Genomic DNA, 22,134 nt, shown 5'->3' with positions numbered 1-22,134 from the left:
CTGTAATGGTTATTTACGTACAGTAGAAATGACTTAGTGTTGGAGCCATGGTGGTAAAACATATTGTATGTTTTTGTGTTGCAGCACTGGTTGTGAGTACCGCATCTGCTGGGTTTGCTATGGCTCCGGTCCCTTTTGATCTTACTTGTTTCCTGCTTACCTCCATTGGAACTGGACTTGCTTCCTGTGCAGCCAACTCCATCAATCAGGTCAGCCCATCATCCTTTCGCTTGTCTTCTCTCCAGAAGTATTTACATTGACGTAAAGCGAATATGGTGATCTGAGGGGAGCTGTGTATTCCACATAAATTGTAAACACCTAGAAGTTGCACTACAGAACTGTGTATCCGCTTATGCATTGATCATCAAAAATATAGATCCCTAAAATAGTTGGCATATTCAAAAATGAGCTGACAAGATCTCCAAATGCCAGGGCAGTATTGCTAGTTTTTCTAGCATAAAAGGTGCACCACTGAATGATGCGTGGGTGACATTGAATAGTGGTTAGAGTATGGGAATTGGGACTTTTGGGGTTATATCTTAATTCTGCCATTGTTTTACTGTGTGCTCTGTATCTGATTATGTAGGCCCCAATCCCAGTCCTGGGAATTTTGTTGTTTTCTCCAATGGACTCCAGGTTGGGTAACCTATGGAACCTCTGTTTGTCAGTTTCCTCATCTGTCCAACAAAAAACTGTTTTGAGATCTTCAAATGAAAGTGCTTACATAGCACCCAAGAATACATGCTAATACCATACTGTTAAACAAAGTACTTTTCTCTCTTACAGTGTTCATAACTTGTACAAAATAAATACAGCTCTGAATAGGAACCTCTGAATAGTTCCTGCATGGGGACTGAGTAGTTTCTTTCTCATTCTTGTTTTAAGAGGGGGGAGCTGGTGCTGTAGAGAGGACCAGGTACAAGCCAGGAATCTGCTGAGCCCGTCCTAGACGCTGCGACTCTGCTTTTTAAATGTACTAAGAGCCTGCCAGCTCCTAATGCATTTTAAATTAGAAGCGCAGCATGCGGGCTCTTAACACATTTAAAAGGCTAAAGCCTGGGAGCCAGGCACAGGGTCCCCCTGCGGATCACCAGCCTTTTAAATGTATTAAGAGCCTGTGGCCTCTTAATAAATTTAAAAGGCAGAGTTGCAGCAGGGTTAGCTCCCAGGGCCGGGAGCTAACCCTGCTACGGCTCCCCCGCTTATCGACTAGTCAATTAGTTAATTAGCTTATATCTAACATCCCTGAAAGGGAAATGTCACCCTGGTGTCTAGGATGTGCCTTTTGCCCCCTCTGTGAAAATCTGGCCATATCTGGCAAAGATAGCCTTGGAAAAGCTTGGTTCATACATGGTCATTAGAGGGAATGAATTTTGTTATGTGAACCAATATCGAGGTAATTTGCTGATGTGCATCACCAGTTGAAAACAAAAACCTAGATACTGTATACTCCTGCTAATTGTTTGCATCCATATAGAATGCTGGCTGGGAATCTGAAATCAGGCTCAGTCTCATGGAGGGTCCTGCAGCCAAATCGGGACATGTGCACTAATAGGCTGGCAGCACAGCAGAGCTAAAGCAGACTCCCCCGTGTCCTGTCCCCGTGTCACTTCTAGAAGCGTCTGGCACATCCCTGTGGCACCTGGGGGAGGCAGGGCATGGAGGCTCCACAGGCTGCCCTTGCCTGTAGGTACCACTCCCTGCAGTTCTCATTGGTCAGAAACAGGGAACCACAGCCAATGGGATTTGTTGGGGCTACACCTGTCCTTCCCCCAGGAACCGTTACTGGACATGCCAGCCACTTTCAGGATGGGGCAGGGCCAGGGCAGGGGTGAGCCTCCCTTAGCCCCCTGTGCCACCACTGAGGAGCCACCTGAGGTAAACAGTGTCCAGCCAGAGCCCACATCCCAAACTAGGGATGTAAGTGACTAATCGACTAGTCGATCATCTGATAAGCAAAAGCTTATTGGACAGTCAACACGCTAGTCGCTTCCCCTCCTTGCTGCCTCTGTCACAAAGGGGCAGCACGGGTGGGGCGGAGGGAGAGGACAGGGTGCTGGACAGAGCCAATTTAAAGGCTGGTTTCCTCCAGCTCTGTTGGCCAATTTTGAAATGTACAATAGTCCCCGCTGGGACTTTGGTACATTTCAAAGTTGGAACGCTGCGTGGAGCCTGAGGCCAGCAGGGAGTCCCCCACTGACCCAGGTTCCTGCTTTGAAATGCTCAAGAGCCTCCGCTGGGCACTCTTGTATATTTCAAAGCTGGCATGCCGCGTGGAGCCGAGGACCAGCGGGGAGTTCCACGCTGGCCCAGGCTCCATGTGGGTGTTTCCACTTTGAAATGCACAAGAGCTCCAGTGTGGCCCTTTTACATTTCAAAGGCAGAACATGGAAGTCCTTATCGACTAATTGAATAGTCAATGGGAATGCCATCAACTATGCAATTAGTTAATCGAAATTTAACATCCCTATCCTCAGCCTCTGCCCTGAGTCCCTCCTGCACCCTAGCTCCCTCACAAAGCCTGCACCCTGAATCATAGAGTTGGGAGAGATCTCAGGAAGTCCTGCCCCCTCCAATCCCAACCCTCTCCTTTATCCCAGCGCCTGCCCCACACTCAGCCTAGAGCTTCTTCTATACTCTAAACCCCTCACCCAGGACCAGAGCCTGCAACCTCCTTCATCTCAACCACCTGTGGCAGCCTGGTAAAAGTGAGTGAGGATGGGCGTGAAAGGAGGGATGGAGGAATCAGGGCAGGACCTTGGAGAAGGGGCGAGGAAGGAGGTGGGGGAAAAGTGTTAGGGTTTGAGAGAAATCCTGGATTACACTTACATTCAGAAAGTGATCTTGTGCTTAAAAAGGCTGGAGACCCTTGATTTAGGTGGGCATGGTGTATAGATAGTGTTGATACACTCTTTAAACAAATTAAGCTGAAGGGGAGAGAGACACTAGCCTGACTTTTTCAGTACTGCCAACTCCATATATTCAACAATCATGAGTCAAACCTCAACCAAATCACAAGACTGGTTTAAAACGCATGCCATTTTTTTAAAGTAATACATTTTTTGAGTTTATTTACCTTCTTAATTTGAAACTTTAGGGGTCACATTTACAAACTTTTCTCTGTAACTATGTGAGGGCTAGAAACACTTTTTTAATAATGAAAACAAAGATTCTCAACTAATCACCTGACTCCCATCAGCTCGGGCTTTAAGAAAAACACAAATATTGCATGAATTGTGAACACAGCAATTTCCATTCTCTATAGATCTAGTTCAGAGGTCCTCAAACTGGGGGTCGTGATCTATCGGGGGTCATGATGAAGTGTCAGCCTTCTCCCCAAATCCCAATTCACCCCAGAATTTATAGTAATGTTAAATATTTTAAAAAATGGGTTTTTTTTTATTTTTTAAGGGGGAGTGGTTAGCACTCAGAAGCTTGCTGTGTGAAAGGGGTCACCAGTACAAAAGTTTGAGAAACACCAAACTAATTGAAGGCCAGCTCTACACTAGGGGGCAACGTCAAACTAGGGTGCGCAACTCCAGCTACGTGAATAATATATCTGGAGTGGATGTACCTTAGTTCATTTTACAGTGGTGTCTCCACTGTGGGGATGGGGGCGGGGGGGTGGAGGTGACAGGAAAAACTCTCCCATTGACTCCCCTCATGCTTTTCAATCTATGGAGTATCAGAGCCGTCAAGATTGAGTTCAGCGGTCCATTTAGTGGGTCTTTGCCAGACCTCCTAAATCGACTCCTGGGTGATCGATCTCTGCAGTGCTGATCGCCCGGTAAATGTAGACAAAGCTGAAGAAAGATACGTACTTACAAATTAGTTGTCCATCACAAGGAATAAACTGTAACTGGATTTTCTGATGAAAGTAGAAATAATCAAATGTTCTTTATGAAAGTTTTGTTAAATTGATTGTGCTTTTTTGGCACAATAGAAGAAGCAGAGCTTAAAATGCTTCACAGTCTTGTAGAATTGGTATTAAAAATGTTATGGAGTTCTAACTATTGTGGAAAATATGGCTAAAATATCTTTGAGGTTGGAAATTACATGGGGGAAAATGTGTAATGCTCTAGAAAATCATCCTAAAAAAGTGCATGATTTGTTTGTAGAAAATGTCTAGAGAAATATTTCAGAATGTTTTCTGTTGGGCACTAGTTTGGTGGCAACAGAATATGTAAAAAAATAATCGTGAAAAATATTATCAAGAGAGTTGCAAGATAAATACCAGGGAAATTCTGGTAGTTCTGTCTTAAGGGATGAGCATGTTACCACAGACTATAAAATAGTGAACTGCTGCAGAAATGTGCAGAACATTTAGTGTGTCTCTCATCCCCTGCCAGTTGTTCTGTCTCTGCATCACTTTTCAGAATCACAGTGCTTCAGAGTTGTATGTCTCACTTAATCTAGCATCGTAGTGGCCTTCTAACCCAGTGGTCCCTAGTTCTCCTACACATCATACAACACTGCACTATATCTTTCACCCCTTCGGTAGTGTACTACAACATGTCACTGCTTTTCAGTCCCACCTGTTCAAACTGCTTTCCTCTCCTCTGTTTGTTTGAGTGCTCTCTTTTCCGGTGCTGGAATAATTTAGAATTATTGTATTCAGGTGCTCTCCATGGATCACTTCCGAATGAAAGAACACCATGTTGTGCAGTGTTTTTAATCATAATAACAGGGAAAAAAATCATAACTACCCAGGAACAGATCGTTGACATTTCAATTCTAGTGTAAAAACATTGCGCTTGTGATATGCAAGCCAACCGTGCAAGCCTGAAAAACTCAGCATGAAGTCAGTCTTATTGCTTGCAGTTACGATATACAAAATAAGTGGATTTTGGAAATCTGTCTCGTAAACACTGCATTTTAAATTTAAATAAAACAAACCCAGTTTTTTCTTGTATATCACCTTCTATAGTGCTCGGTAAAGCATTTTGAATATATAAAAGTATTAATCTGCACCTGTGTTTATGCTGTGAATGGAGATGAGCTTACTTGTCACAGCTGAGGGAACTGACTTCCCTGATGACGGTGTTAAGCTAAGTATCTCCAGCATATTCTACGTGTTGATACGAACGCCGAAAGTATTTTCTCAAAACATCATTCTGTAAAATCAAACAAAATAAAACAAACCAAAAAAGGGGCGGGAAAGAGGGAATACCTGAGAATCAGCAGAATGGTGGTTAACTGTCAGCTTAGTGAGGACTGAAATGTGCATTTATTTGCTCCCATATTTTACTAACTTTATCACACTGTCTCTTTTTTCTTTGCTATTTTTAATTTAGGCGAGTATCCCACTTTTTGCCTTCTAGGCCTTTTTCTCCTATTTTCTTGTGAAAGCTGAAAACAAGATTTTTAGTGTTGCAATCTCTCAGGTTGATTTTATGTGGAAAAATTTTCACTTGAGAGGCTTCTCAGATGTTAACCTCTGATTTATGGAGGAGCAGATAAAAAGATGTTTACAACACAATACAAGGCATGAAAATGTTACAAGAATCATATGCATATTTTATAAGTCAAGTATATTCATCTAAAACTGTAACATAGTTTACAAGTAGGGGAAGAGGGTTGTAAAAATGAAAGCAGAATGTTTTAAAATGGTTTGAATTTAGTAGCTGAAAGATAAAATGCTGTGGCTGGATTTTACTGATAGTACCTTAAAAAGGAAACAGGTGGACCTGAATATGTCTGCTGAAGTTGTAAAGCAATCATCTACTATATATTTTAAAGAGTTTGTCTACTTGATCAAGAGTGCCTCCTAAACAGTAAAAGCTGGAACCATCAAATTTGGTATACAGCTTCCTCTTACCAAAACTTAAAGCAATGTAAGAGTTTGGTTGTGCCAGGAAAACGGGATGTGCCTGGAATGGAATTGCTTCTTGTGAAACCAAAGAGAAAAGAGACAGAATCACCAAAGCAAGTACAATCCTCAGAATTCACATAACTGAGTGAATGTTGAACAAGATTGAACCAAGGTGAGCCAGAAAAAATGGATGAACCTGGGATAGGATTGCTTCTTAATAAACCTTTAAGAAAAGAGATACAACAGAGGAATTTGAAGTAATGTTTTGTTTTGGCACTACTGGGCAATGCTGGGTAAAGCTGCTAATTAGAAATAAAGCAAATATTTTAACCCTGAGGAGAACAACACATCTTAGAGCAGTTAGCATTGCTACCCCTTCAGGGTTTTGATCTGAGGGGCACTGCTATTTAGTAGCTGCAATGTTAGTGCTTTTTTGACAGCTGGCACATATAAAAGTCTTGCTAATTTTTGTTCTTAATATACCATCACCATCACTTGACAATAACAATCTCTTAAAAGCCTAGCCTTAAAGTGGAAAAAGGATAGACTTGTGATTATAGCAAGGGATTGGAATTCAGGAAGGCTCTGGGTTCACTTTGTCAGCTCACAGATACCCTTGTGTGACCTTGTATAAGTCACATAATCTGTCTCTATTTCAGTTCCCCATCTGTGAAATGGCCCAACTCACAGGAGTATTGTGAGGACAGATTCATCAGTATGTGAGGAGATGGGTACCATGGAAAAACCTGGACAGACTGTCTCTGTAAAGTTTGACCTTTACTGTCTTCTCCCTTCACCAGAAGGAATTCAAAGTCTCCATGGTGTGTAATAGGTTGCTCTTCTGTTGTAACTGCTCTTGAAGAGCATTTAAGTTATGCATATGTTAATGAATTAATCCTTAAAAACTCCCTTAGAAATACAAAAATACGATCCCATTTACAGAAGGGGAAACTGATAAATAGCAAGGTCTTTTTAGATATTCTCTTTCTCTTACCCATTACTTTTCCATTTTCTGTAGTAAGTACTTTTAAAACTCACTGTAGAAATCTGATGTCAGCATTTCACAACTCTTCTTCCATTTCACAGTTTAATCAGGACTGCCCATCGTGGAGACTGGTAAGGAGACCCTCCAAAACAGTTAATGCCAAAATGATAGAAAATTATCATCTTATTCATGTCCAGAGGTTCTGGAACAATTTGTATAGTAGGAGTGCTGAGAACCATTGCAACAGACTGTAAACCCTGTATATGATGGAAACTCTTAAAGCTAGGGGCTACCCCTATCACCTCGAGCTCCAGTGTAGATGTTCATAGTTTGGCAATGGCCATACCGAATTTTGTAAAGTACTGTTAATTATCTCCATCATGTTGTGGCAACTAGAGGTGGTGAAGGTGCTGCCACAGCCCCTGGGTTTAAGAGTTTCGAGGATCACTTTCATAATTTAAATCACCTGTTGAAGCTTACGATCTGTTTCAAGCTTTATACCTCCTCACAGATATTTTTCTATCATTTTGGCATTAACTATTTTGGAGGGTCAAAGCTATCAAAGAGATCCTATAAAACAGATACACAGTGAAGACGCATGGCATATCTGGTTTAACAACTCCCTGTGTTTTGGGTCTGTCAAATTGTAACCGTTATTCTTCCTTCTCCTTCCTCTTCTTTCATATCTTTCTTCTTTTGTAAGATTTTAAATATGAAACGTCATTTATTCCTAGAGCGAGATGTTTTAAATATTAGCAAAAGGAGGACCCCGGATGCCTTTTAGAAATGAGTAGAACTTGACAGGTTTGAATTTTGCGGGGGGGGGAGAGTTATTTACAGAGTAGGTGTTTGCTGTTTTTTGGGGGGAAGGGGATTATTTTTAGTTTTGTGTTCAAAACCTTATTTGTGTGAATTTTCATAGAACACAGTGAGGCTATTCACATAAATAAGAACTCTACTCATACTTATAGAGATTTGCTGTGTCAGGCCTTTAGATCCTGATTCAGCAAGTTGCTTTGTGCCAGGATCTGCCCAGGGTCTTGCAGGATTGCAACTTTAATTTGTAGTGTCCATTAGTCTATTAGAAGTAACTTCTGAACAATTCTACAAAGAAGAAAAAAAATTTTTTAAGGACTCAAAGCAGTGAGTATCTATGTAAGTGTTAAAATACACAAAGAAAAGAGGCAACGGTTAAATAAAATGTTACAGGTTACAAATAAACTAAAACTCAGATTGCATTTGCCAAATGGGAAAAATAGTAAAGAGAGAGTGAGTGAGGGGGGGAGGGGGAACAGGAATGAAAACAAAAGCTTTTACCCCAGGCACTTTTCATTTGTGTTTTCTATGATAAATATTTTTCATAGCAAGGGTCTGTTTACTTGCATGTCAGAAAACACCTTATATGCATTTTAGAACAATATGAGAATAATATGTTGTCATCATAGAATTTCAGTTGTTCGAAATAGGGATGTAAGTGAGTAGTCAAGTAGTCGACTACTTGCTTCTGCCACTCCTTGCTGCCTCTGTATCAGAGGCAGCAGAGTAGGGGGGAAGGAGGATTCCTTGGTGCTGCCTTACTCTTAAATGTAGTAGGAGCTGGACGCGCAGGCAGCCCGGCTCCTGCTACATTTAAACTACAGAGATGTAGCAGGGGTAGCTCCTGGACCAGGCATGAGCCAGGACTGAGGAAGCCTTCCCTGATCAACTAACCGTGTAGTACATAAAAATTGTATCAACTACACAGTTAGTGGCTTATCCACCTCTTCACATCCTTAGTTAGAAATGGGAGAGAAAATACTTTATTAGATCATTCAGTCCTTGCCAGTCGTGCAGGACTCTTTCCTGCAGTGTATTTTTTCAAGGGTTCAGTCCAATCTACTTTGAAAAAGTCCTAAGTGATGGAGTTTCTGCCACTTCTCTTGAGTGACAAAATGGGCGAAGCAATAACTTTTCCTTCCCTCTCCCCTTGTCTCTCTGATAACCTGGGACCCACATGGCCACTCTCTCTTGGGAAAGTCTTGGACGACTTTCACTTCAGTATTTCAATAGAAATAGCTTTTTATGACAGAGAAAATATACTGTTTTTGTTTTGTTTTGTTTTGTTTTTTAATCTTCTGTATGAAACTAAATAGTTGAATAAATGGTTTGGTTTGGTTTAGAGAAATTCTCAAAGTTACATGTTTCTAAAGCAAAGTAATTAATGAGAACTGTGGTGCCATTCTTTCCTGCATGCATTCTGGGGGATGCTGCTTCCCGTCACTTAGCGTTTTGTAACTTGAAATAGAGGGACAGCCAGCCAGTCTGTTTGCCTTCTGCATTGTTCCTCTGAGATTAACACCTGATGCATCTCTGTCTCTCTCTGAAGTTTCCTTTGTTTTGACTGAACAGACTGCCTGCAGCAGACGGCATTGCCTTTCATCTGCCCCCAGTGATCAAAAGATTGTCAGAAGTGGTTATTAAAACCTGGTGTTTTAGCTCAGAAGTACAAGGTTGTCAGTGTTGGAGGCAGCCTATGATGTAATTTACAGTACATAATAAATATATGAGAAGTGCAACACTGAAAGTCTATCTTGTGGTCTGAAGTGTTCTGATATATGCAGCTTTGATATTTTAACTGCTAGGAAACCTTCATTAGTGGTCATTGAGGATCATAACTTATGTCTCAGTCAGATGATTCATAATTGTAACTCTCCTAGATCGAGTCAGCATGGAGAAATCCTTGCTATTGAGCAGGAATAGTTCAGCCAGTGAAGATGTATTTCATGAGCAATGAAAAAGATGAGCACTAATAAGAACCAACCTCAGAAGGAACAATAAATTTTAAATGCAGAGATTATCCTCCTGAAACATAAATTACTTGACCTATGACTGAAACTTGATAAAGGATCTTTGGGAAATATAAATTAATACATGCCATTGTTGGGATAACTTCTCATAAGCATCTCCTTTGGTGAGTGCTGTGAATGAGAAATCTGTAGAGGGAAATAGATAAGTTCTGGACTTTTGGCACCCATGCCTAGAATTGGGGGAAACTTTAGACCTGAGTCAGCAAGGCATAACATTCACTTTGGACAGTGTACTGTACATAAAACTAACGAGTTTCATTCTTGTTTCTGGTTAGTTTCCCTTTGTGGTTCTCCTATGCGAGCTAGAGTTTTAAACGATTACGTTTTTGATGAATTTATTTTCCGTTCACATTACATTTTGTAGAAATCATTAAGTATGAAGTTGTTATTTAAATGTCCTTATTAGATAATTTGATTTACTTTTTCCATATCTTCTTTTGATTATTTTCTACATATTTTTATATGGTCATGGATTCCTAGCTTGACAACGGATAGTCCTGAGTAAATATTAAAAAAGTGTACAATATATTAATTGGAGAACACATGAATTACTTTACAAGAGTAGATGAATGGCATCCTCAGACAATTACCATAAAATGGATGTTGTATGGGAAATGTAAACATGTTTCTGGTGTACACTACTAAATATATACTTTCTAAATATAAACATGACCATCTCTATTCTAAAATGCTTCCTTTTTGCCAAAATGATATGGTATAGTCAAATGCGGAAACCATTTTAAAATTCCACAAATAACTGAATCCAAGAAATCACATACTGTTATGCTATAAGAAGTGCAATCTTGTTAGCATTTTTTAAAATACTGGGGGCAAAGGGAGGTGGATGGGAGGAGAAATAATTTACCTGTGTGATTGATCTTCAGGGAAACTTTATTTGTGGAGTTCCCTTCAGATCCAGGGCCAGATTTCCCCTGGAAGCACTGATCTCAGGGAGAACAAAGGAATTGCAAAGGATTGAAATGATGGAATGTAGAGATATTATCGGACAAAGGGGAAAATATAGTAGTTAATAAGATTTATCTTCCCTTGTGATCTGCAGTGGCACTGGTTTCTAAAACACATGGAACTTTTAAAATGGAAAGTGAAATTGTACAGTTTTTCTTTTGCATGCATCTACGTAGCTGTTTGACATTTTGAAAATTAGTAAGAATGTATTTAGTACTGCAAGAAGATAGTAAGTTGTTCATGAGCTGATGAACCAACCAGTCTTGGGAATGAAGGAATTAGTGAAATGTCATCTTTTGTGTAACTGAATGGTTTAATATCTCTCAAGTATGTTGTCTTTGCTCAAACTAGTCACAGCCTTAAAAATGGTAGGCTAGCTGTGTACAATCCATGGCTTAGGAAATCATAGAAATTTAGTACTGGAAGGGACCTTGAGAGGTCATTAAATTTAGCCCCCTGCACTGGTACAGGATCCAGCAAACACTTATTAGGAAAAGCTTTCACTATATCTGTCTTGCTGCTGAGTAAGCCCATTACTTCTTGTCCTACCTTATACCAGCTCTTAACATATTTGAAAACTCAAGTCTCTCCAGACTTGTTTGTGAGCATGTGAGGAAGCTTTCTTTGACCTACGTAATGTACCAGTGGGTGGTTTCATTGTTGACAGCTCACCCTGAAATGTGATGACAGTCATCCCAAGTTGTCTGAACAGTACAGTATTTAAGAATTAGAGTTTTCAAGGCACTGTAAAATTGTCTCCTTCAGAACAGTGTTTGCAGACCATTGGGAATGCAGGCTTGCCTTTGTCTACTAGTCTCTTGGTGACAATGTGGAATTCGTTTAATATTTCAGTAGTGACCTTAGACCCCAGTTAGGGTTGCTGTCCCAGTGTAGGAAGACATGACCTTCTCCCATAGAGCTTTCTTTCTGACAAGACAAGCAGCATGAAAGGGAGGGGAAGAATGATCTAATTACAATATTTTAAAAAATGCTTATGAATATTAGACATGTACAATTCTGTTTATTGATTAAACGTAATGCTAACACTATGTTTAACCATTTAACTGATTAAAGGAGCGGGTGGGGAGGCATTCCCTGTTGGGGTCAGGCTAGAGTGTCCCCTGCCGCAGGCATCACCGTTTAACTAGTTACCCTTTAAAGTCCTTAACGAATATGCTTATTTTCTTTCTCTTTTTAAAGCTCACATATTTAGTCTGAAGGGGGTACGGAGGGAAACTCAGCAATAGCATCGTTTTCATTCTTTGCTTGACAAGTAAACGATAGACTCATAGAAATGTAGGTCTGGAAGGGACTTCAATAGGTCATCTAGTCCAGTCCCCTGCCCTGAGGCAAGACAAGGTATTATACAGACCATCCGTGACAAGTGTTTGTCTAACACAGTGGTCACCCAGGGCAGATCCTCACGGGACTGACTCCATTTGATATGTTCTTCCAGCCTGACTGTAAACCACTGATAAGTACTGTTTTTCAACCAACTGTACATCCACCTTGTAATAGCTCGATCTAGGCTATATTTCATTGATACTGTCTTACATGAAAAGGGTATGTAAGACAGTATCAATAGTCTTACTAAATTTGAGATCTAGAATGCTACTGCTTTCCTCTATCCACAATGCTTATTACCTTGTCAAGGAAGGATATTAAGTTGGCTTGACATGATTTGTTCTTGACAAATCCATGTTGACCGATACTTATCACCTTGTCGTCTTTTAGGTGTTTACCAAGTAATTCCATGATGATTTGCTCCATTGTTTGCTTCATTCATCTGCAAAAAAAAAAAAAAAAAAAAAAGGATTCAGGAATATGGATTGTAGGAGTTGGATGGAAACAACCTGAAATGTGCAGTGGCTGAAAACTCAAAGGTCATCTATCTCCTTGTGGAATATAAAGTCACTTGGAGCCTTGTCATGGAAGAAAAAAAGAACCATTCTGGGCCCATATCACTAAGCCTATATTATAATGCATGCATACAAGGGGGTCAAATTAAGGTTCCCCGGGCAAATTTAATTTTGACATTTCCTACCTTTTGAGTGTTTAACTTTGTAATCTTAATGTTTTTATCATTGTGTGTGTAATTTTTTAACTTTAAAAAAGGCTCCAGAAATTTTATCACATTGACTCTTCCATGGGTCATTAGCAATGTTGGAACCTTTAGAATCACCTCATAGACCTCTACTGCTTGAGTTAATGGAGTAACTAATAGCAGTGGTCCTAAGAGTAAGTTATAGTTACTTCCTTTAAAACTTTGGATGTGTAGTTATCAAAAATACCTGTTTACCACAAATGGCTTTCTAAGGCAATTCAAAGCATAGAAGCAAGTAAGCTTTTTGAATGGTTGAATCACAACTCTGGGCCAGTAATCTGTTACTTCTTCTTTTTGATGACGTCTACATGGAAATTTAAGCGGGAAGCTAATTTTTATTTTCAGTATCTGGTTAGATGAATTAATCAGATATAAAATGAGGTACACTATAAAATTTAGATACACTAAATGAGGACCTGGAATAAAATGGCAGATGTTAATGAAAAGTTTTAAAAATTATCAACTATATGAAAAAAACACAATCTTTTGACATTAAACCAAACCACTGAAATACGAAAATTATTCCGGGGATTGATATTCCCATGTGTCATAATAGTTAAATTGAAAAAAGTCCATTCAACAACCTTTGAAAACACAAATAAAACAATGCACATTCTCAAAGTAAAACAGACTTCTAGCAGATGACAATCTCTATTCCAGTTATCCTTTTTTTAAAGGCTTCTTTCTTCTTACAATTTAGATTTATGTTGATATTACTAACAGAGACATGACAATCCATTTGAACTTCAGAGACTATCATAAAGGTGATGGGATTTGAAAGCAAACACAACCAAGTTAGCTTCAATGAAATGCTTTTTAAATAATCATCTTTTACAAGATGCATTAGGAGTTAGAATAAGAAGCTCTTGCGTTTATTAAATGGTAAGGAAGGCAAAATATTTTTCTGGAAAAGCCTCCATTATAAAAATGTTTATGAGATGTGTTCTGAGCCAGCAGGGCAACTAAGTTAGTAATAGACAGCAAAGTTAGATGGTGAAATTAAGGAGTCTCCCATATTTAACTTAATGCTTGTGATGGCTATGGCTTAATTCCTAATGTGTTTCCATTATACATTTTGCAAAGTCCCAGACAGCGGAAGTTTTCTGGGTGGTGAACAGCCTGGTTAATCCTGGCTGTCTCCACTCAGTGACAGTTAAGTTTTTCTTACTGTGAGGATTTTTCATGTTACTTTGTGGATAAGATCACCCAAATCCTCCTTGGTAGCAGAGCATTGTCTGAAAGGACAAATGCAACATTTCCTTTGCTAGTTTCAACCTTTCTTTCTTAGTGAGGTTGACGGGGAGCTTTTGAGTTGCAGCCTGTGCATTAGACCCATGTTCTTCAACATTGGTTAAAGTGCTTAGCGTGGAATATTGGGGCTGCTCCTGATGGAAACCATAAGGGCCTCTCATTGGAAGAGCAGTAGACTGCCTCCCTGATAAACCAGTATTAGACTTTTACTCAAGAGAACCATCTCTTGATGTGGATGTGCTTGCCAGTTATTCACCTATTTCTAATCTTCCATTCGGGAAGGAAAGATGCTTGAGGAGATTATGGCATCATTACTCTAGCAGTTTCTGGAGTCCTTACTTTTCATTGACTCAGTGGATCTGGTTTAAGGGCTGGCATTGCATAGGGAATATACTAGTTCTGCTATTATTTTGGATCTGTCAGCTGCCTTCCATAGACTTTTGAGATTTGGAGAGGAAGTAGAGAGGGGAGCACTGATGCTAAATTTTTAGTGACTTGTTTTCAGTTCCTAATGTGTCAATAGTGTGACTCTGCTCCTTTCTTTTGGAGAGAGTTGAGACAGTTAGCAACTGCTCTTCTGTCCTGTGGACTTTGTCATGTGGAGTTCTGTGGGATTCCATCTTGTCATCCCTCCCGTTCATATCAGCTTGCTGGAAGGGCTAGTTAGGGACCTTCAATATGCTGAAGACACTCAGTTCTTCATTTCCATCTTCTATGATATATCCACTCTTGTTTAGCACCAGAATTAGACTTGGCATTTGGGGTTGCCAGATGGTTGAACCAAAAATACCGAACACTGTCCCCCTCTGAGAATTAAGCAAAATAAATAAATAAATAAATAATAAAACAGCATTAAAACAGCATGGCCCCTTTCAGAGTGAGTGCAGAGTTAGAATAGAGATAGGAACAGGGGAGTGGTTGAGCACTAAGACCCATGGAAGGCATTGCTTCTCCTTGGTCTTTAGGCTTTTTGCCCACGGCCATTTTGTGTTCTTGTTCAAGCCAGAACTTAGCTTCCCTGTGGAACCAGGTAAGCATGGGGGGCGGGGGGTAGAGGAGTCTTGGGGCTGGGCCCAGGCCCTAGGGTTGCCAGGTGTCTGGTATTTTCGCTTCCTGGCCAGGAAAAAAAAATCAGAAAAAACTAGACATTTTAGGTGTCTGGTATTTTCTGAATTTTTTTTACTGGACAGGAGGTGAAAATACTGGACTGTCTGAGTCAATACCAGACACCTGACAACCCGATTTGCATTAGGAGGCAGATTTTAAATCATAAAGGGAAGCTAGGTCCCCAATGTATATTGAATGTCAGTGGAAGTTGGGTGGGCACCTAACTGTCATTTATGCCTTTGAAAATCTCCTCCTTGATCTTCAGTCACTCCTAAATGCCTATGTAGCAGCAGTGGCCATGAATGCTTATTCTCCCCTCCACCCCCACCCCTTCCCTTGGCTGGAAGTGTCTGACCTTTACTGTCAAATATGGCCCTTGCTATAGTCCCTATCCCTTTATCGCCTGCTCTGCATCGAGTTGTGTGAACTCAATTGTCCTATGGAGCTAATGAAACACAGATAGGAATACTTTGCTGATATAGCCTTTGAACAGAAAAACAAAATGAACAGCACTGTTGTTGGTTGAAACACACGCACACGCACATGCACCCCCCCCCCCCCTTGAAAAGTTCCCATGTTGCTAATTGGGTTTATGCCAAAGGAGAAAATAAATAAAGAGAATGCTGTGGAGCTGATTTTGGAAGTTTTGCCTTTACTTTGATTGGGAACGGGATCTGGTCTTTTGAAGGGAAATGCAAAGGTAAACATAGAAGGAAGATATTTGTTTTTTCAGTACATTTTTAAGTGGTGTACTGCTCACATCCTTGGAGGCTGCAGTCCTGTGTTTATCTACAAAACACTTACATGTAGGAACTGGCAGTGGACTCTTCCCTCTCACTGTCCCCTCAAAGTGTCTCATCTTTGTATTATTATTCTTACTACTAATGCTACTACTACCTGTAGAACCTCAGAGCCTGAGCCATGGATCAGAAGCTCACTGTTCTAGGTGCTATATGAACTCTCAACCAGAAGGATCACCTATATAGATGAGGAGTGCAGAATTAAGTTCCTTTAACCACCAAATCCTTGACTTGGGTGCCATTTGTGGTGTTGCTTTTGTGATGTGGATGCCAATTTATAATGGGCTGAACTGAGACTGACTCCTTTCACAAAAACCACTATACAGGTGGGTACTGTATTTGGTCTTTATAGGCCTTGGCTATATTCAGTCTGGTGATCTAAAGTTAAAAGACTTCTGTGTTCCGTTACCAGTCCCTTGAGTAGTTTAGTTGCCCAAAATATGACTTAAAAATACTCAGAAGTTACAAATGTGTGTGTATAATTAATTTGGTACTTCTGTATCTGACAGGCATTATATTTCAGAAAGTGTCATTTATTGTGATAATGTAACAAACAGCTCTTTGTGAAATTTAAGTCTATTTAACATCAGCACCTTCAAAGACAATAAAAATTCCAGTCTGCATTTATCTATTCCCATGTGCGGAGTTACTGCAGTGTATATTGTATCATTCCATGTGAAATTCTTTTGCTTAATAGTCTCATTTATACACAGTTGTCTGAGGTCAGTTTTCCATTTTGCAGTTGTCAAACAGCTGTCAAATTAAGAGACCAGATCCCAAAGTTCATTTACATTTTATGCCATTCTTTGGGTGCCTGTTTCATATCTTAATATAACTAATGATTTATCTGCATATCTCTGTCTTCCTTTTACACTTGTTTTTTCCACAGATGTTCACACCCTTTGGTTCTTTAAGAGGAGTGAAACTTTGTACAGTAATTTATTTTTCACATCTTTCTCCCCATATGCAAGTGTATGGAGATAATACTATAGTTACTGAGCAGAAAATCTGAATCAACTTGTAATTATACATTTTAACAAATTAAGTTGTAATCATTTGAGTTCTGACAAGCAAAAAATAAAGAGTTTTTTAAGGATTTTGAAATTTGGTTCTCATTTACTGAAGTCACAAAAGAAAAATCACCTCTCCAACAGTCTCATACAATTATGCTCCCATTTGTTTACAAGTTAATTACAAATAGTAATTGTCTTGTTTACTGATTTTTTTCCCACCCTGCAGTATTTTCAATTGTTACTTGTGTTTATATGAAACATCCAAATTAAAAAGAAATGTGTTCACTAAAGGCATCTCTGCAGCACACAATTTTCATTGCTAAAATAACAAAAGATGCCATCTTAAGCAAGAGAACACTAAATACAGTGGACCCTAAAAGTGGTTTTGTAGTATTATCATTCTTTCTTAGTTGTGTTCCAAGTGTAAGTTTACATGGGTGGGTGAAGAATTATAGAATTATTTTTTAAGTGGTGTAGCGATCAAAGAAATATCTCTGTACATGCCATTGATGTCGTGGTACAAAGTACTTAAACAGCCTGAGGTTACCATCTTCTTTATAAAAATTCCTTAAAGACAGGTAGGACCCTTGGGTGTTAAATGTATACTTTTGAGTTCAGTATATTTTTGGTGGGGGGAGGCAAGAGAGATACAATTACAAGCACCAGCAGTTCTCAGTAACATTGAGCTTTAAAGGGCTCTTGAAAAGGTACGCTTAAATTATGGTCACCGAGGGAAGTTTTTCTAGCATGTACTGTGCCAAAAATATTTTTGTGCCATTTCAGCGTCATTCACTAACCAGTTCAAGGAGTGTAACTTAATTAACCCTTCTCTGGCCTATATGTGACAAGCTGTAGTTAATAAAAGTAGCTTCCTAGAATGTGAAATGAGTTAGGACACATATTTTAAAGCCCTTTAACATTATTTTGTGCATATCATTTAAACACAGTACATTTTTGCAAGAGGGAAACAATATCTTTGCTATTTACTGCATTATCTTAAGCAATTATTAGTCCTTTCAGTTGATGGGATCTGCATTGGGATTGTAATAAAACACAAGTCAAGGTGAAATTGGATGCAGACTCGGGGAGCAGATAAAACCGAGTGAAAATTAATGACAGATGTAAAAGTTATTGGTAATAACATAGTCTTCCTTTTACAATCCTTTACTAACCCATATTTTTACTTCGCCAGATGTCATTTAAAATCTTCAAAATAAATCATCCATGTTTGATTTTTGATTCTGATCTTGAATGTCAAAAGCAGTTTAATTATGGTAGTATCTAATTTTTATATCTCTATAGTACACATGGGAGAATACAGTGTTACTCAACATCTAGACAAAATGCATTATGTCATAATTAGATTCCCAACTGCTCAATTGTTTGAAAAAGTGTAAACTGCTCTAACAAATACATTAATTCATTTAAAGCAACTGTTATTGAAGAAAAGCTGTTACTGTGACTGGTGCTATTCAAGAGACAAGTTGTTGTAGATACTATCTCAAGAACCTATAGTATAAATTAATTTAAAGTGGTCATTTATTAATCCAGGCTTGTAAAATTCCACTTACCCACTCATCTGGGCTGAGTAAGTCTCTGGTAGACAAGTAAAATATTTTTCATGATAATCCATCCTATGATTTTTATCTGAGCAGATGTCTAGGCTAGTAAGTTTTCATGAGAATTGTGGAATGATAAATTTACATCTTAAGTACAAAATTTTCAGACTTGGTTGCCTAACTTAGGCAACTAAATCCATATTTAGAAATGTAAATAAAGGATCTAATTTTCAGAGGTTCTGGACAACCACAATTTCCGCTTTATGGAAGTTGCTTAGAACTGATGGAAATAAGGGTATTTATCATGGATCTTTAATTTTAAACACACAAGTTTGAAAATTTTGATCAAAGTTTCTTATCAAGCAGCTATATCATCCCATCACCTAAAGCACAACACCCTCAATGAAGTTAGTGGGAAGTTAAATTGAAAAATGGATGGCATAAAGTCACAGAGAGTTACGGACATTTTCAAGGATTATAAAGCGGTAAAGCATGTCTCACCCATTTAGATGAATTGTTTGAATGGGATTTGGGTGCTTCAATCCCTCAGGCTTCTTTGAAAGTTGAAGCTTGTATTTTCTGGCCAGTTTCATGCATGGGGCTGCCATTAAAGTCCATGAGAGCAATGCAGATGCTTCTGAAATCTGACTTTGTCCCCAAATTACCATTCAATATATATTTGTCATTCTACTGCTGTGGAGAGTTTAACAACCGTAATCCATTTGCATAAGGTTTGGAGGGGATAAAATTACTCTTGCGGGAATTCCACACAACTGCACGTGTGCTGAATTCATGTTCCCCACACATTTCTTTGCTTCCCCACAGAAAAAAGACGCTCTGTCTGAAGCAAAAGGAGAGTGCAAAAACATTCATGCACTCTTCTTTAGCAGTACAAATACATTGTTTTGAGCACCTGGAGCAGCCATGAAAGAAGTAAATCACCACAGGCAGAGAACATACCAATTTGTGGTTTCTACCGTGCATTGGGATCAGCTGCTACTCCCAACTGGGCTGTAGGCAGGGGATGACAGGACTTCCTTTTCCTCTGCAAGGAACAGATAGGGCTGGGTCAGACTCACCTCTGGAAACCTCCATCTACTGTAAGCTCAGCATCCTCCCCGATTCCTGCTCTTATTACTCCTCTGCCACTGGGAGGCAGGGGCTGTCACTGTATAGAAAGCTGCTCCTTTATCCACCCAACACCCATGCATCCAGACCCCTGACCCAGACCAAACCTCACCCTGTACACCCAGCCAGGACCCCCCGCTCAAATCCCAGTCTGCTGAACCTGCATCTGGAGCCCCTTATACACAGATGCCTTGCCTCCAGAACCCCATTCCTGCATCAGACCACTCCCCCCTGAGCCTCCTGCGCTCAAACCCCCATCACAATAAGCCCCACCTCAATGAGCTCCCCACATTTAGACCCCTCACCACCAAGATTCATTTCCCCAATACCCAGATTCCTGCTGAACTGCAACCATCTTCACCAGGAACTTCCTGCAGAGTCGCATTGCACCTGCACGGGAACCCCCTCGACTAGCCTCTGTGCATCCAGATCAACCACACACGTGTACCGAGCTCTCCCTCTCCCTCCTCCTCCCTCACTGTCCCATACAGAACCCTTTCCCTCAGACCTCAATCCTCCCTCACTGAGCCCCTCCACACTTGGATCCTTCCTGGTTGAGCCTACCTGTCCTGTACCTGGCATGTGTGGAGTAGAGGGGCAGAACCCTGGGGTGTTTCTGAGGTAGGCCCAGCCCTTTGGATCCATCAGGGTCAGATGCAGCCTCACGTGCAAGTCCATGTCTCGGGAATGGGAGGCCTGCAGGGGGATCTCCTGCCTCTCTGCAACCAGTGGCATGTGCTCCCCACTGCCATGCCATCTATTTATTGACAAATAAAACTTGCCGAGTTTTGCAGAAATTTAAAATATTGTGTGCAGAATTGTTAATTTTGAGGAACGGAATTCCTTCAGAAGTATAAAATGTTGATATTCTTAATCAGGTCCCAGGATTCTCTCATCTCCATGATGTTTTTCTTGATAGCCTCCTCTTCACACTTTTTCAATAGCCCAACAAAGAAAGAGCAATTTTCTACAGTGACGTAAAAGCAAGTAATAGAGCTACCATTCTTGGGTCCTTATATGGCCCACATTACCATAGTACATGGGCACCCCATGATTTTTTCACATATGTATACATCATTTTAAGGTACAGAAGGGTACGTTTCCTCCATTTTATAGATGGGGAAATGAGACCCAAATAGACTGTGAGACTTTTCCAAAGTCATCATGGTTGGGTTATAGAATTGAACTGGAATCTCCCAATCCCAGACTAGGGCTCTAACCATGGGGCCGGCCTGCCTTTGGGAAGCAATAAGTCTGGCTCAGAGCATAATCAAGTTGGTTGGGACAAAATTAATAATTAGATGCATTGCGTCCCCTATATAATAGAAATATGACTTTATTCATGGCCGCTAATTACAGAATTTAAGGCTATTAACAAAACTAGTGGAATTTTCTCGCATGGCTCATATACCTTGGCCCTGGAAAAGCCAAAATACATAAAGCAAACTAGATGCTGATTAAAAAAAATAATTACGCAGGTCATAAAATTAATAGTACAATTTGTATTAAAAGATATAAATTAGAGCATTTAAACATTATTTTTATAGCATATTAGGTAGAATTATTTTAAGTAAGTGGTTTATTCCAAGGAAACTGTGAAATTGATGAATAAATCTATTCTGTTCCAGGGCTAAGTATTTGAAATGTAATCTGCTCGGGTTTTATGTCCACAGGCCACTGTACCCATGTTTGCAGTAGAGTGTAGGTGCTACTAATATGTATACAACAGGTGCATGTAATTTAACTGCAGAACTAGTCAAAATATCTTTAATCAGTCAATATTAAGTCAAACCATATGGGTCCATGACTGGAAAGATCTTTTTCTGTGCTATCCCACCAGACAGTCTCTCTGCTTATGGATCAGTCTGCTGCAGTACTCAGCCACCATGGGACAGAGAATGTCCAGTTGCTGAAATTTTAATCTATCTGCTCTAAAGTAACAGCTGCAGGTAATTGTGTGATGGCTAATTTCTTCATTTTCCACTTCTACATAGGTGGTGGCTGGTGTGATTAGTGAATTATGTGTTTGCCTTCCATGCCCTAGACTAGAAAGTGCAGAAATAAAATAGTTTGGCTAGTGCATTCCAGTGTCACTTGGGATAATTTAGAATCAGTATTAAAAATCATGCTGTCTTCCCTCCAAAACTTGAATTGTAGACCCTGAAAGAGTAGGGCGCTGGTCTGCTTGTAAGCTTTCAACAGAGTCCTTCACCATACCATAAAACAGTTGCAGTGCTGTTTATGTTCTGCTTTTGGTGATGCAAAAATAATTGGAAGCTAATTTACAGCAGTTATTTCTACTAGCAAGCTTACAGTTTTGCTTAAGTCACGTGTGAGAATTATTTCATCCAAATATGTCACCAGCATCACTCGTAGTGAAATAGGTAGTTATACAGTAGGTAGGCATGCATTCACGTTAGGATAAAAAAAGGCTTACCGAACTGGTTGGAATAGTGTGAGCATAACAGCTTCAGTCAGTATGACTATGCCTACCAGAAGGTGTTTGTTTTCTTTACCTTTTGGAAGGCAGATTCTAGCCTTAAGTTACTGATGAATATTTCAG

At 39.8% G+C, this 22,134-nt stretch overlaps 1 protein-coding gene across 3 annotated transcripts in view; it reads left to right on the top strand.

The window, feature by feature from the left end:
- Positions 1-22,134, top strand: part of COX10 (cytochrome c oxidase assembly factor heme A:farnesyltransferase COX10) — a 157,125-nt gene that overhangs the window by 21,736 nt on the left and 113,255 nt on the right. For all 3 annotated transcript variants that reach the window (XM_075903517.1, XM_075903515.1, XM_075903516.1), the window contains exon 4: positions 85-209. In XM_075903517.1, the coding sequence (XP_075759632.1) occupies positions 85-209 (125 nt within the window). The remainder of the gene's footprint in view (positions 1-84; positions 210-22,134) is intronic.

This window comes from Pelodiscus sinensis, chromosome 20, assembly GCF_049634645.1.
Source record: "Pelodiscus sinensis isolate JC-2024 chromosome 20, ASM4963464v1, whole genome shotgun sequence".
In the NCBI taxonomy this organism is placed as follows: Eukaryota; Metazoa; Chordata; order Testudines; family Trionychidae; genus Pelodiscus; species Pelodiscus sinensis.
The sequence above is the reverse complement of the archived record's forward strand: the minus strand, read 5'-3'. Positions and strand labels throughout refer to the sequence as shown.